At 40.2% G+C, this 15,380-nt stretch overlaps 2 protein-coding genes across 2 annotated transcripts; one reads left to right on the top strand and one right to left on the bottom strand.

Moving 5' to 3' along the window:
* Window positions 1-4,030: 4,030 nt before the first annotated feature.
* On the bottom strand, window positions 4,031-4,804 carry LOC138885183 (uncharacterized). Its single transcript, XM_070166093.1, has 2 exons — window positions 4,658-4,804; window positions 4,031-4,546 (listed from the first exon to the last, which is right to left on the bottom strand). The coding sequence occupies exons 1-2, from the start codon at window positions 4,802-4,804 to the stop codon at window positions 4,031-4,033; spliced, it is 663 nt and encodes a 220-aa protein (XP_070022194.1).
* Window positions 4,805-14,062: 9,258 nt separating this feature from the next.
* Window positions 14,063-14,632, top strand: LOC104234706 (uncharacterized). Its single transcript, XM_009788315.1, has one exon. The coding sequence runs from the start codon at window positions 14,063-14,065 to the stop codon at window positions 14,630-14,632; it is 570 nt and encodes a 189-aa protein (XP_009786617.1).
* The last annotated feature ends 748 nt before the right edge of the window (window positions 14,633-15,380 follow it).

Below are 15,380 nucleotides of genomic sequence, written 5' to 3'. Positions count from 1 at the left end.
CAAGACTTCCAACATATAACTCATCATCGCTGACTGCGGAAAATCAACCGCGGATGCGGAAGTCAAAATCGGGCTGAGTTAAGCTAGGGTTTCAAATTTTCATGCATTTTAGCAATTTTTATCTACATTGTTAACCCCACTAGGTATTCATTAATAAATCCTAACTATTTTAAGCCTAATTTAATTAACACTAATGAACCCTAGGTCAAAATTTAAAAGAAAAGAAAAGAAGAAGTAAAAACTAACAATTAAAAGTAAAACAAATACAAAATTAAAGAATAATGAAGGAGTGAAATTACCAGATGTGTAATGTGCGATAAAATGGACTCTAATTCTTGTGTTTGTGAAGATTAAGGCGTGGATGAACAGTGGTGATTTTAGTTTGAGAGTCAAATGGGCGAAAAGGGTAAAAGGCCTTATTACCACCTATTTATAGAAAATACCCTGGGACCCAGAGTACTTAGCTGGCGTGGCCTTGGAAAATCACCGCGGTCCATGCTGAAGACGAACAAAAGGGATGCTTTATTGAGACTACCGCTGAGCTCGAAAAATGCAGCGCAACAGCGGAAAGCCACTGTTGACCGCAAAAAAATGCACTGCGGACGCGGATGAAACTTCAGAGACAACCTCATTTTTGACTTTTCAATCCCGCGTCCACCATCAAATTCCGCCTCCACAATATGGCCACCACTGACAGCGTTAAATGGAGCGCTGTTAGTGGTCCAACTTCAGAGTGTTGCAAAAATTTTCCTGCTTAGTCCTGCACTGCATCAAACATTCCTACACACATCTTATAACTAGTTAGTTCAAAACAATGCCTACACTAAGAAGAAAATCAAAATGAATAAAAACACAAGGGTTGCCTCCCAAGAAGCGCCTAATTTAACGGGGCGGCATGACGCAGGTTACCGTCAATCATTTGAGGTGGATCATTGCCACCATGTGGCTGTCATCAAACTTGCCAAGATAATGCTTCACGCTGTGCCCATTAACTCTGAATATTTCACCATTTTTGTTTTTCAAATCAAGAGCACCAAACGGAGTTATAAGCACCACTTCAAAAGGTCCACTCCATTTTGACTTGAGCTTTTCCGGGAACAGTCATAACCGTGAGTTGAATAAGAGAACCAAGTCACCTTATTATAATTTCTTGCTATGGGCATACCTCTCATGTAAGTACTTCATCTTGTCTTTATACAAGGATGATCTGGAATAGGCATGGAACCGAAACTCATCAAGCTCATTGAGTTGCTCCACCCGAAGATTTGCTGCAACCTCCCATTCAAGATTTTACTTCCTCAAAGCCCACATAGACTTGTGCTCTAGCTCAACCGGAAGATGGCAAGCTTTCCCAAACACCAACCAGTACGGAGATATACCAATTAGAGTCTTGTAAATAGTCCTGTAAGCCCACAAAGCATCATCCAGTTTCTTTGACCAGTCAGTCCTATTTGCATTGACAGTCTTTGACAATATGCTCTTAATCTCCCTGTTGGAGACCTCAACCTGCCCACTAGCCTGAGGATGGTAAGGAGTCTAAACCTTGTGATTGACACCGTACTTTACAAGCAAAGTGTCAAATGCCTTATTGCAGAAATGAGAACTCCCATCACTGATGATTGCTCTAGGAGTGCCAAAACGAGTAAAGATATTCTTCTTGAGAAAAGCCACCACACTCTGTGCCTCGTTGTTGGGTAAAGCCATGACCTCAACCCATTTGGAAACATAATCAATGGCGACTAGAATGTATGTATTGCCACATGAACTCACAAAGTGTCCCATGAAGTCAATGCCCCACACATCAAATATGTCAACCTCTAGAATAGTGGTGAGAGGCATTTCATCCTTTTATGAAATTCCACCTGCTCGCTTCCACTCATCACATCTCTTCACAAGCTCACCCGCATCCTTGTACAATGTAGGCCAATAAAAACCACAACTAAGCACCTTTTAAGCTGTCCTCGCCCCACCGTGATGACCACCGTAGGGAGAGGAATGACAAGTATCCAGAATACTCACTTGCTCTTCTTCCGGAACACATCTCCAGATCACACCATCATTACAAATTTTAAACAAATAACGCTCATCCTAGTAATAGTCCAAGCTATCCCATTTAATCTTCTTCCTTGGTTAGAATAGAGCTCACACGGAACAATATGGGTCACAAGAAAGTTGGGAACATCCAACGAACCAAGGCATGTTATTCATAGATACGGATAGGAGTTGCTCATTAGGGAATGAATCATTAATTTTGAGGCTATCACGGCGCCTCCCCTCTTCCTCCAAGTGGGACAAGTGGTCTGCCACTTGGTTTTCACTCCCTTTCTGATCAACAGAACCCATCTCATTAACCGAGCCTTAGAATCCTTCTTTGTCATCAAGTAGTAGAGTGTTGCATGGTCAGTATGAACTATCACCTTGTCACCCATGATATAAGGCCTAAACTTATCCATTGCAAACACAATTGCTAGCAACTCTTTTTCCGTCACCGTGTAATTCACTTGAGCATCATTCATTGTTTTGCTTGCATAATACACCGGGTGAAACATCTTGTTTACTCATTGAGCCAAGACCGCTCCTACCACAACATCACTTGCGTCACACATGAGCTCAAAAGGTAAGATCCAATTGGGTACGGTAATAATGGGAGTGGTTGTCAATTTGTACTTGAGAAGTTCAAAATCCTTCAGGTTTTCATCATTAAACATGAACTTGGCATCCTTTTCCTAACCCCCTTGACTGAAGTAGGAGGAGGAAGCTTTGAAATCACTACAATATTAGCCTTGTCCACCTCTATGATGTGCTTTGAGATCTTATGGCCGAGGACAATGCCCTCCTCGACCATAAAGTGGCATTTTTCCTAGTTAAGCACAAGATTTATCTCTTCACACCGAACTAACACCTTGTCAAGATTCTTCAAAAACTCATCAAAGGAGTCACCCACAACACTGAAATCATCCATGAACACTTCCAAGAAGTCCTCCACCATGTCGGTAAATATAACCATCATACACCTCTAGAATGTAGCCGGTGCATTACACAAACCAAATGGCATCCTAGAAAATGCAAAGGTGCCATACCGACACGTGAATGTTGTTTTCTCCTGATCTTCCAGAGTAATCAAAATCTGGTTGTATCCTGAGTACCCATCCAGAAAGTAGTAGAAGGTATGCCCAGCAAGTCTATCTAGCATCTGGTCAACAAAGGGCAATGGAAAATGATCCTTGCGGGTCACTTTATTCAGCTTGCGGTAGTCCATGCACACCCTCCATCCAGTGACAGTCCTGATGGGGATCAACTCATTTTGCTCATTGGTAACCACAGTCATACCACCTTTTTTCGGCACACATTGCACCGGTGAAGTCCAAGAACTATCCGAGATGGGGTACACATCCCCTGCATCTAACCACTTGATCACCTCCTTTTTGACAACTTCTTGCATATCCTCGTTCCACCCCCTTTGATGTTCCACGAAGGGTTTGGCATCATCTTCGAGTATAATATTATGCATGCAAAAGGCGGGGATTATTCCCTAAATATCAGCTAGAGTCCATCCAATTTCCTTCTTCCTTCTTTGGAGCACCTCCAATGTTGCATCTACCTGCACGTTAGTAAGACAAGACGAAGGAATAACATGGAAAGTTAAACTAGGGCCTAAGAATTCATACCTGAGGTTTGAAGGCAAAGGCTTCAACTCCAATACGAGATGTTCCTGAATTGAGGGCTTTGTTGGCGGAGTCTTTCTGTTCTCAAGATCCAAAGAGAGCTTATAGGGCTTATAAGAATAAGAGACCATTCTGTGCAAAGCATTGACACACTCCACCCCACCTTTATCCTCATTCACATCAAGGTTCAACAATGCTGCATCTAAAGGATCTTCCACATTGACTATGGCACTAGTATCGTCAACTATCACCTTCGTGACAAGATCCACAAAAGAGCACACTTCAGTACTATTCAGCTGCCTCATTGATTTGCACACATGAAAGACCACTTTTTCATCACCCACCCGGAAGGTGAGCTCCCCTGCTTACACATCAACCAATGCCTTCCCAGTTGCTAGGAAAGGTCTTCCAAATATTATCGACACCTCATAGTCGACCTCACATTCCATAATTACAAAGTCAGCAGGCAAAATAAACTTGTCCACCCGGACAAGAACATCATCAATAATACCAAGCGGCCTCTTCATTGTTTTATCTTCCATTTGCAATCTTATTGAAGTAGCTCTCGGTTGACCAATACCCAAAGTTTTGAACACGGAGTAAGGCATCAAATTGATACTTGCTCCCAAATCACACAATGCCTTTGTAAAATCCGCACTCCTAATGGTATATAGAATGGTGAAAGTGCCAGGATCTTCAAGCTTTGGAGCCATCGAGTGCACAATTGCACTTACTTGATGAGTCATTTTGATGGTCTCACAATCCATTGATCTATTTTTTGTCACCAAGTCTTTCATAAACTTGGTGTAACCCAGCATTTGCTCAAGAGCTTCCACCAAAGGAATATTGATTGACAAGCTTTTCATCATCTCAATAAACTTCTTAAATTGGTTTTCATTCTTTTGCTTCACAAGTCTTTGAGGGTAAGGTGGAGGAGGCCTTGGCAAGGGAATCTTAGCCTTGGGCACTACCATTTCTGGTATGTCTATTACGTGTTCCCTAGATGGGTTCATATCATCTTGAGTCTCCACCTCATTATCATGAATATCAATTCTCACTTCTGTATTAAAATTCTCTTCACTCACTTTCTCATCAACTACAGGAACATCATCATCTTGTACTTCAACCTCATCACTCATAACTTCCTTTTGCTTGGAGGTATTTACATCACCATCTCAACTGCTTCTAGTGATCACCGCCATTGCATGCTCGGTGTTGTTCCCACCTTTCGGTTTTACTATCGTATCACTGGGTAGATCCCCTTTAGGGCGAGTATTCAAAGATTGTGAAATCTGGCAAAGTTGAACCTCCAAGTTTCTGATTGAAGTATTATGGGATACCAACTAGGCATCAGAGTCGGCATTCTTTTTCATCATTTGTTAAAATATCATCTCGATTCTTCCCATCTCATTGTTTGACGAGCTAAGACATTGGGACGAAAATGGAGGCGGGTTGTTTGGTTATTGATACATCGGAGGTCCTTGAAAGCCTTGCTCCCGATTCCCTTGATTGCCATTATTCCAACCCCCTTGGTTGTTGTTTCCTCCCCAATTGTTGTTGTTGCCACTCCAGTTGCCCTGATAGTTCTGATTGCCCCAATTCTGATTGTTGTTCCCCCAGTTCCTATTTCCTTGTTGGTTTTGATTCCCCCAATTTCCTTGGGATCTCCACTGTTGTTGTTAGTTAGGAGCATTGCCTTTTTGTCCTTGATAATTGTTCAAGTACTGCACTTCTTCACTTTGCTCATCATACCCATCATCTTAGTTGAAACCACCACTACCCTGCTCATATTGATCCAGACTACCTTGACCTTGTTGACCTCTTTGTCCCCTCTTGTTGACCAACATGTTGACACCTTCCATAGCATTTACTTGTCTCGACGCTTGAACTTGTTGCAATTGAGATTTTGCCAACTAGTTCATTCTTGTAGTTAACTTTGCTGTTGCCTGACATGGTTGGGAGCTCTTTGTGCAGGTGAATGATAGTCAGATCACTCTATGGCATATTATCTCGACTTTGCCAAGCTAAGAAAGTATCTACCATATCATCCAATATCTCACACGCCTCAAAATAAGGTGTGTGCATAAAATTTCCCCTGCTAGTTGGTTCACTACACACTGATTGGTCATGTTAATGCCATGGTAGAATGTCTGTTGGATCATTGCTTCGGTCATGTCATTGTTTGGATATTCTTTCACCATTGTCCGATATCTCTCCCAGATCTCATGAAGTGGTTCATTAGGTTCCTGTTTGAAGGCTAAAATCTCATCTCTTAAAGTCGCCATATGCCCTGACGAGAAAAACTTAGCTATAAACTTGTCTGCCAACTCATCCCACGTAGTGATGGAATGGTTGGGAAGCCTTTTGAGCCAGTCCAAAGCTTTGCCTCTGAGTGAAAAAGGGAACAATCTCAATCTCAATGCATCCACCGACACCTTAGTCTGTTTGCTTCACCACCATGTATCCACAAAGCCTTTAAGATGTTTATATGCATTCTGTTGGGGAGCACCTGTGAAGTACCCTCACTGCTCCAATAGAGTTAACATCACATTTGTAATTTGGAAATTGCCTGCCCGAATTCGGGGTGGGACAATTGCCCTTGCGTATCCTTCATTTGGAAGCACCCGAGGAGCGACTCTTGGAGGAGGGGGGAGGGTCTAGAACATTGTCATTGGCCTGGTGGCCTCTTCTTTGACCTTGAGGTACTAGAGGCATCTCATCTTCATCATTATCATCTACCTCCTCTCTCGGGAGAACATTTCCAAGAGGATAATTGTTTGCCATTTTGTACCTGAATTGATGACACATACAAGTTAGTAATACAGAAGGAAAGAAAAACAAGACAAAAAACTAGTCAGATAGATAGCCAAAACCATTTAGCTTCCCGGCAACGGTGCCAAAAAGTGATTGGTTCTAACCCTACACCACTATAGAGTGGCACAAGCAGTCGATGCATCTTTTACCAGAAAGGTTAGGATTGAATACATAGAGAGCTAAGATATGTCTGGAATTGGGTTCCTATCTAATCTAGCAATGTGCGATGTTCTTAATTGCACTTCCAGTCATTCTTTGTTTGTTTACTATTCTACTTTAATACTAATGATGCAGGAAAATAAGCTAAGTATAATATTTTTGTAAGGTTTTCTTAATTGGTCTAAAGGCACTAGGGAGGTTCTGCTGATAGCAAAAAATAGACCGTTGCAGCGCTATAACTACCGCGGCCTCGCAAAAGCGAGCGCGGACTTCAGTTTTTAGCTCCACTTTTGGTTCTCTGAATCTGGGTTCCGCTGAGGGCGGTAACTTCACCGTGGCCGCGCAAAAGCTACCGCTGCTGCAAAATTTCACCGCGGGCAGCGGTAACTTGTTACGCCCAGAATACTGCTCTCCAAACTTTGCCACCGCTGAAAGCGTAAACAAAACTGCCTCAGCGGTGGACCCTCTGTGTCCACGTCAGTTTCTTCGCTGTCAGTGCTCTTTTGACTTGTGCAGGTTTCACTCCTTTTTGGGCTGGTTATGAATTTCTTGTCTCTTTTTTGACCAAACACTACAAGCAAGCACAATAAATTATCTTTCGAGAATTCTTGTACACACCTTTAATCCAAAACCTATGCAAAAAAGAGCATAAAATAGGTTAGAATCCCTAGTTATCAGTGTACTTATTATTGTGCTCATGTAATGTATTGTAAACATGTGTATTATAGTAACTTCCTTCCTTTTTTTGTGGAGCGGGACGAATGCCTCGGTGGTATATAGACGCATCTATGGATCGGGCCGCACGTCCCTCGGCAGTGTACGTGTTATTTTGGATCTGGTCGGACAACCTCGGTAGAATCGTACGTTATATCGCTAGTAGTCCGAATATTCACGAGTTAGACCATTCACTGATGCCCAACATTTTTATGGTATTCCTTATTTACCTGATATTGACACTTGGAATTTTCTAAGTTGTTAAGGTAGAATACAAGATTTAGAAGTTCATGCCTTAAAAGAAAACATTTGGGAGATTATGTAACTTACAAATTTATCCCATCATTGTCGTATGCTTCATATCTTCTTATGTTTTAATTATATTGTTTTAATGGACCTGTAGTAAGTGTCGATGTCGACCTCTCGTTACTACTTCTCCGGGGTTAGGCTAGATACTTACTAGGTACGCATTGATTTACATACTCATGCTGCACGTCTGCACTAAATGTGCAGGATTTGATAGGTCATTTGGTGATCATCTTGGCGCGTAGGCACATATGTTGATGAGACTTTGTGTGAGCTATAGTTCAGGCTACGCATCGCAGTCCACCGATTCCCCATTGTATCATTTATTTTATCCTGTCTTATTTACATTCTGGACAGATGTTTTATTATTGTTGTACTCCTTAGAAAAATGCTCATGCACTTGTAACATCGGGGTTTGAGGGTTTCTACTAGATGTTTTGTGTGGTAGTTCACACAATTACTATCATTTCACCCTGTAAATATTATTTCATACTACTTAACTAATGGAAATTTTGATTTCAAAAGTAATAAAATGAGTAAATAAATTGATAAAGCAACGTTGGCTTGCCTGGAGACGGCGTTAGGCGCCATCATGATCTATAATAAATTTTGGGCCGTGATAGTAAGGCTACCTTCATATCCTTAAAAGGAATCAGGTCAAACGTAATTCCAACTACAATTCGTTCTTTTCTTCTTCTTTTTTTTCCTTTTCTTTTTTTTCATGTTTTTTTCTCTCTTCTTTTCTTTTCTTTTTTTTTTCTATTTTCTAACTCTATTTTCTGATTCCAAAAGAGGGGTATGAATGAACATAAATTAAGGCCCAAAAGGGGTAGCAAAGGATAAAAGTGTATGGGTAGCTGAATAAAATGCCTTCGTCATACCAAACTTTAGAAATTCCGAGTACAAGACGTGCAATTGAAGATAAGGCAAAGAAGTCATACATAGTATCTCTTGACGACATCAACATTAATGGCCATATCTACAGTTATGCCTTCTATGCTTGTCAAGTATTAAGAACCATTGGGTAGCACTCTTGTCACAACGGACGTCCCTTACTAGTTGGAGGCGAACTTGGCCTTATCTTCAGCTTGATGTAGATAGGTGTGCTTCAATACTAGTTGGCCCGGTTCAACTTCCTGGGATGCACCTTCTTGTTGTATGCTCTAGCCATTATCTCTTGATAAAATTGACCATGATATTTTGCTGCCCTCTCATCAATCACTCTCAACTACTCTAGCCGAGATTTGACCCTCTCATCATCATCCATTTCAGCTTCTACAACAATTCGGAGGGACGGGATCTTAACCTCTATTTTCTCAAATGCTTTTTCTTCATCACATTCGACTTCTTGGATAATTATTTCAAGGTTAGATTGGCTTTTAAGATCTGGCTAAAAATTCCTCATACATGTCATGTCATTAGAACTAGCATAAAAAGAACTGTACAAAGGAAAAACAAATTGAAACATATATTAGGAATAACAATAAAAAAAACAAAAAAAATGCATTTCACTAAAAATAAAAGGATAGAAGGGTTTGAACATCAAAACAAGTAAAAGTGAAATCTGGGTTACAACTCTGGAATAACCTAGATAACAGAAAGCAAACCAAAGCAAACTACCAAAACTCATCCCGGGTGGGGAGAGGAGTAGCTTCCCAGTTGCTAAGCTTCAAATTCAGCCCAACAAGCTGCACATTTTCATTGCTATATTCTTCCCCAATTTCAACCATATCAACCTCATCAAATAGATTTTAGGACATTCTGATCCACTCTTCATCAAAATCAATTACTAGTTTCGGGACTAATGATATTGGAAGTTTTGCAACCCTCGGCTTGATAAAGGACTTTGAGATGTGCGGGACAGGCTTGGGAAGTGACCATACCTCATCTTCCTATTTTTATCACTTTTGCTGTCCTTCTCCATGGCCATGAATCCCAAACCAAATGTACCAAAGTTTTACGTGGACACACCGGATGCACAATACTATGTAGTGATGAACCCAGACCTTTACGTGGCACAAAACTATACTTCAACATCTCATTATCTACCATGACAATAGAGGATGATAGTCTCGTCCTTGGAATGCTTTTTCCTTGAGAAATATTCTTGACAGACACTGTTTTGAAAGTTTGGTAAACTAAAGGTCCTTCATCAACTCTAGCCTCAACAAATGGAACAGATGAATCCTTATATAGAGATAGATCCTCCTCACCATGCACAACTATTTCTTGCTTGTCCTACTCAAATTTTATCATTTGATACAGAGAAGACGACACTGCCTTAGCCGCTTGTATCGGGGGCCTACCCAATAACAAACTATAGGAGACAACCACGTCTAGCACTTGAAATTTCATAGTGAATCCAACTGGCCCTATCACCAATTCAAGTATTGTATCTCCAACAGAATCTTTTCCTTCCCCACCAAACCTCGAACACATATATTATTCATGTGGATTTTTTTAGTTCCGATCTTTAACTTTTGCAAAGTTGACAAAGGGAAAATATTTATACTAGAGCCATTATTAACTAACACCCTCGTGACAAATATTTCTCATATTTCACCACGATATAAAGAGCTATGTTGTGTTCCATACCCTCTATAGGAAGCTCATCGTCTGAAAAAAGTTGTCTTATTTTCTTGGAAGACCCTGCTAGCAATCATTTCCAAGTGATTCACTGTGATCTTATCAGGAACATGTGCCTCATTCAAAATCTTCATTATGGCCCTGCGGTGTTCATCTGAATGTATCAACAAAGATAACAGAGAGATATTAGTTGGAGTTTTCCTTAATTGTTCAACATTGGAATAGTCTTGCACTTTCATATTTTTCATAACTCTTCGACATCTTCCTCGCTGACCGGTTTCTTTACTGGCATTTGGCTATCCTTGAAGGGCTTGGCCTTCCTCAATTTTTCTGAGGTAAAATACCTCCCGAAACGAGTTGGTTCTTCGGTCTCATTGACTTTTTCCTCCAACTCCTTCCATTTATATGTCACTATTGCTTGTTTATAGTTCCATGGGATAGCCTTTGTATCAACAACTAGCAACTGGATCACTGGTGTAATAACAAGATGGGCAATGGGAGACCCTTTCACGACAACAACAGGCTTGCTTGGGATCCCTAGTACAACTAATTTTGGCTTTTATTTTTACTTTCCCCAACATTTTTCAAAGGCCATTTCACAACCAACACATATTTCTTCACGTTTGATGGTAGGCCATAATCCCATATTTTAATCACTGATTGCACTTTTCTGCTGAACTTTAATTGAGTTTGAGCTTTAATCGCTAGTGTTTTGCACTAACTACGTGTTTTATGCATTGCAAGAGTGATTCCGGGTGATGTAGATGTTATGGAATGAATTCGAGCTATTTGAAGCTTTGAAGTCTGAGTAAAAGCCCAAGGGATTAAGTCGAGATCGCGTTCGGGGGTCAAGAACCATGTCTGAACTTCAAAAATCGAAGAAAAAAGTTGGCTCTGAGAAAAGTCGACAGCCGCGGCATGTGGGGCGATGCGTGGCGCGCCACGGCTGTACAAAAATGCTGCCTGTTGATTTTTCGAGCTCTCTGAACTTCCCCACTAATTCCCCACATGGCGCGTCGCCCCATGCGGCACGCCTGAGCAATTTTTACAGAGCTGGAATCCTATTTCATGCAGGAGAAGGTATTTTCGTCTAGGTCCGACCCTACTTAGTATATATACATGTAAAAACATTATTTTGAGGACTTTTGACACATCTTAGACCTAAGGAAGCTAAGAGGAGGTGGAGAAGCTAAAGCACAAGGATTTCGTCATTCAATCCTCACTCAAGACAAGAGTTTGGATCGTTTTATGTTTTCTTTTGATTTTGAACATTGTTATGATGAATTGCTCCATATCTATCTCTTTAAGGTTTGATGGATTTGGTGTATTGCTACTTGTTTGTGGATAATTGACTCTAGTTTTATGTACTGAATCATTTTGGATATTTTAATCGTTGCATCTATATTCACTTTTTAATGTAATCGAGAGAGGCATAACTTGTGATATTTTTGCATTATATTTTGTTGGTTGAATTAATTAATTCTTCTTAGTAATTAGAAGAGGCTAGTTGAATTGTTGATTAAACCTAGTTAGGAGGATAATCGAGAGAGGTTCTCCTAAAAACCAATCCACTATGAATTCTTGCATATCTTCCCCAATCTTAAATTGATTCATCTTGTGAAGTTTAGACATAATCGAGAGAGGAGTTTCTACTAAACAATTGAATTAACAAACAAGTGAATTCGAGAGATCACTCAAACATTAGATTAAATTATTTAGAGTTAAATCCCAAATATTTGCCTTGCACCTATCCTATCAACCCTATTTCCCCCAAATTGATATCTTTCTTTGCCTTCTACTTGCGTTGTTTGTCATTAGTCAATAGCTTAGACTCTTAGTTAATTTTTGTTTAAATCACATAATTCTCAATTGTTGATTATCTTGGATAGCCATCGAACTATAAACTATGAAAATAATGTTTAACTCCAATCCCTATGGATACAATATTATAATTTACTATATTCGACTAGCGAGCATATTTAGGTATGTGTTTTGCGCTCGTCAAATTTTAGCACCTTTTCTGGGAATTGGCAATCAATAGTGTTTGAAATAGTTTGTAGTGCTAATTCAGGAATTTTTCTTTTTATTTTATTTTCTCTTTTTATGTTTGGTGTGCTTTGACTGTTCGCAGGCTACAGGGTAGATTGGTGCATGACTTGATATTTTGGGAAAGAAGTACAACCATACGAACTAGAAATCGAGAAACAACTGCGATAGTTGAGGAAGGAAAGAAATCTCCCTGAGAAAATAGAGAAGGTTGGGCAATCCTCAACCACAGTAATTATGGCAGGAGATGATAATATTATGGATTTGGTTGTGAAAGAGGAAACCCAGATAAGAGAAAAAGCTACTTGGAATGCTGAGAAAGCAGCTATTAGAGATGCAAAAATTGCATATGAAGAAGAGAGGGCTCGGAGAATGGCTCAGAATCAGCCCTTGGTTCCAGACCAATTCGGAAATATAGATCCCGGCCAAGGGAGACCACTTGGCGATTATGCTATACCGGTTTACAACCAAGGTTTATCCAGCGTGAGACCACCTCCTATCGCAGCCAAAATTTTGAATTGAAGCAAAGGTTACTCCAAACCCACCAAAACATATGTTTCTTCAGAGGAAAGACGAACGAAGATCCAAACAATCATCTCATGGACTTAAAAGAGATTATGAACACCTTTCAATATAATGGTGTGTCGCCATTCCCCTTTACACTTAAAGATGATGCAAAGTATTGGCTTCGAAGCTTGCCCCAAGGATCAATTAGAACATGGGAGGAGATGACCAGAAAATTTCTTGCTAAATATTTCTCCTCAGCTAAAACGGGTAAGTATAGAAGAGAAATCTATAACTTCTGCCAGAACGAGAATGAGACTGTGTTTGAAGTATGGGAGAGGTTTAAGGAGATTGCGTGGAAGTGTCAACATAGTGGAATTGAATTCTGGATGTAACTCCAAGACTTTTGGTATGGTTTGACACCAGCCTCACGGAGAACATTGAGCAATGCAACTGGCGGCCTGTTGATAAAAAAGACTCTAGAGGAGATAGTCACTATTCTAGATGAATTATCTGAAGATGCAAATCAGTGGCCCTCGGAGATTTTTGAAAGAAGAAGATCAACTGGCGTTCACTAGGTTGACACTAACACATCTCTGCAGGTACAACTTGATGCCATGGCCAAGGAAATAAGGAAGTTAACCTTAGCCTCAGTAACGAATGAGAGTCATGCATCATGTGATATATGTGGAAGAGGACACCCTACTCTTGAGTGTCAAGCTACCATGGAGGAAGTGAATGATGTGGGTAATTATAACTTCAATGAAATGGGTTAGAAGCACCCTGGTTTTTCATGGAGTTCACCTGGGGGGTACAACAAATGTGTGGCAACAAAACAATTCCATATTTTAGGGAGCTCCTGGTTTTGTGAATCAGCATAGGCCGCAGTTCCAGCCTTAACAAACAAATCAGTTTGGGTTAGAGGATCTTATGAAGTCCTTATTCTCAAGAAAGAGGAGAGGCTAGATGCTCATGGTATAACTATCCAAGAACTTGGGACAGGTTTGCGTAGCTCAGAGAGACAAGTGGGTCAAATTGCAAATATATTATCTGAGAGAATCCCAAAGAAATGGTAAATGTTGTGACCTTGAGAAGCGGGCAAGTGTTGAAAGAACTCTCCAATCCAAAAAGAGGTTGTGCCTAAAGAAGAGAGTGGGAAGGAGTTGAAAATTGAAGATGGCAAGAAGAAGAAAGGTAAGAAGGGAGCATAGAAAAAGAAGAAAGAGGAAACTTCAAGAAGGGAAGAATCTGCTAAAGTGAGCAAGCACATGCCTGCTCTACCTTTAACCCAAAAGCTCTATAGAGAAAAGCTAGACAAGCAGTTTGAGAAATTTCTAGACATGCTAAGACAGGTTAATGTGAACCTGCCATTCACTGAAGTTCTCTCCCAAATGCCAGCTTATGCAAAGTTCTTGAAGGAGATCCTGAAAAATAAGAGGAAGGTAGAAGATACCAAGGTGGTCAAGCTCACAGAGCAATGCAAAGCAATCTTACAAAACAAACTCTCACAAAAGTGTGGTGATCCAGGAAGTTTTACAATACCTTGCTCTTTAGGCACTCTTAACTTTGATAAATCTTTATGTGATTCTGGTGCCTCAATTAATCTAAAGCCTGTGTCTATTTATATAAAACTGGAGAAAGAGATTGGAGAGATAAGGTCGGTGCCAATATTTTTGCAGTTGGCTGATCAAACGACTATAACACCCGAGGGGATAGGTGAAGATATTTTGGTGCAAGTGAATAAGTTCATATTTCCTGTAGATTTCATAGTGGTGAACATGGAGGAGAATAAGGACGTCCCCCTCATCTCTAGGAAGAGCAATTTTAGCAACGGGTAGAGCTAAACTGGATATGCATGATAGAAAACTCATGCTTAGAGTAGGTGAGGAGATGGTGACTTTTGAGATGAATGTAGAAAATGGAGTGAAAAAGGAGAAGCCAGCTCCAAGTGTTGAGTGGAAGGTGAAGAGTGCGAAAGATAAGGCTGTAATTATTGAAAAAGATAAGTGTAGGGTGTACCCCAAGAAGGCTGAGAAGAAGCTGTCTACATGGATGTGTGCACTAGTTCGGGCGCATGAAATGGGGTCCCGACTTGATTCAGACCTCAATTAGAGATTCAGGAAAGTTTCCTCTACCTTATGCTTGCCATAGGGACATGCCACAACTTAAAATGTGGTGTGGGGGTAATTGTATGTTGTATGTATATGTGTTAGTTTTTTCCTTTTAGTAGCTAGAAAAAAAATTGAAAAATCATAATAATTTTAAATTTTTTCGATTTTTCCCGACGATGGATATCATTCGACGGGTTTCTTGAGGGTTTAAATTCGAAATAAAAAGACCAAAAAGATTTTTTTATAGGTAGTGTATTAATCCCCCCTTAGTTTTTTTGTTGGGCCGCGGTTCTTTTTGAAGAGTTTTGTTTGAATCGGGTGTAGTTAATTTTATTTTTGTTAGGTGTAGGAGGCCTTGTGCTATGATTTGAATTGAAATAAATTTCTCTTAACTTTGTGATTCCTTGAGAATAGTGAGTGCTTTAGTTGTAACACTTAGGCTCAGTTTTGACTCTTGTATAAGTACCTTAAATTA

Source organism: Nicotiana sylvestris, chromosome 2 (assembly GCF_000393655.2).
Source record: "Nicotiana sylvestris chromosome 2, ASM39365v2, whole genome shotgun sequence".
NCBI lineage: Eukaryota > Viridiplantae > Streptophyta > Magnoliopsida > Solanales > Solanaceae > Nicotiana > Nicotiana sylvestris.
This window is presented reverse-complemented; position numbering and strand designations above follow the sequence as displayed.

Bases quoted from the DNA above. Each gene is read 5' to 3' on its own strand.
- LOC138885183 (XM_070166093.1), bottom strand. From the start codon at position 4,804: ATGAGTGATGAGGTTGAAGTACAAGATGATGATGTTCCTGTAGTTGAT. The intron at 4,547-4,657 runs GTAATAGACATA...AACCAATTTAAG, and splicing joins TGAACCCATCTAGGGAACAC to AAGTTTATTGAGATGATGAA.
- LOC104234706 (XM_009788315.1), top strand. From the start codon at position 14,063: ATGCCTGCTCTACCTTTAACCCAAAAGCTCTATAGAGAAAAGCTAGAC.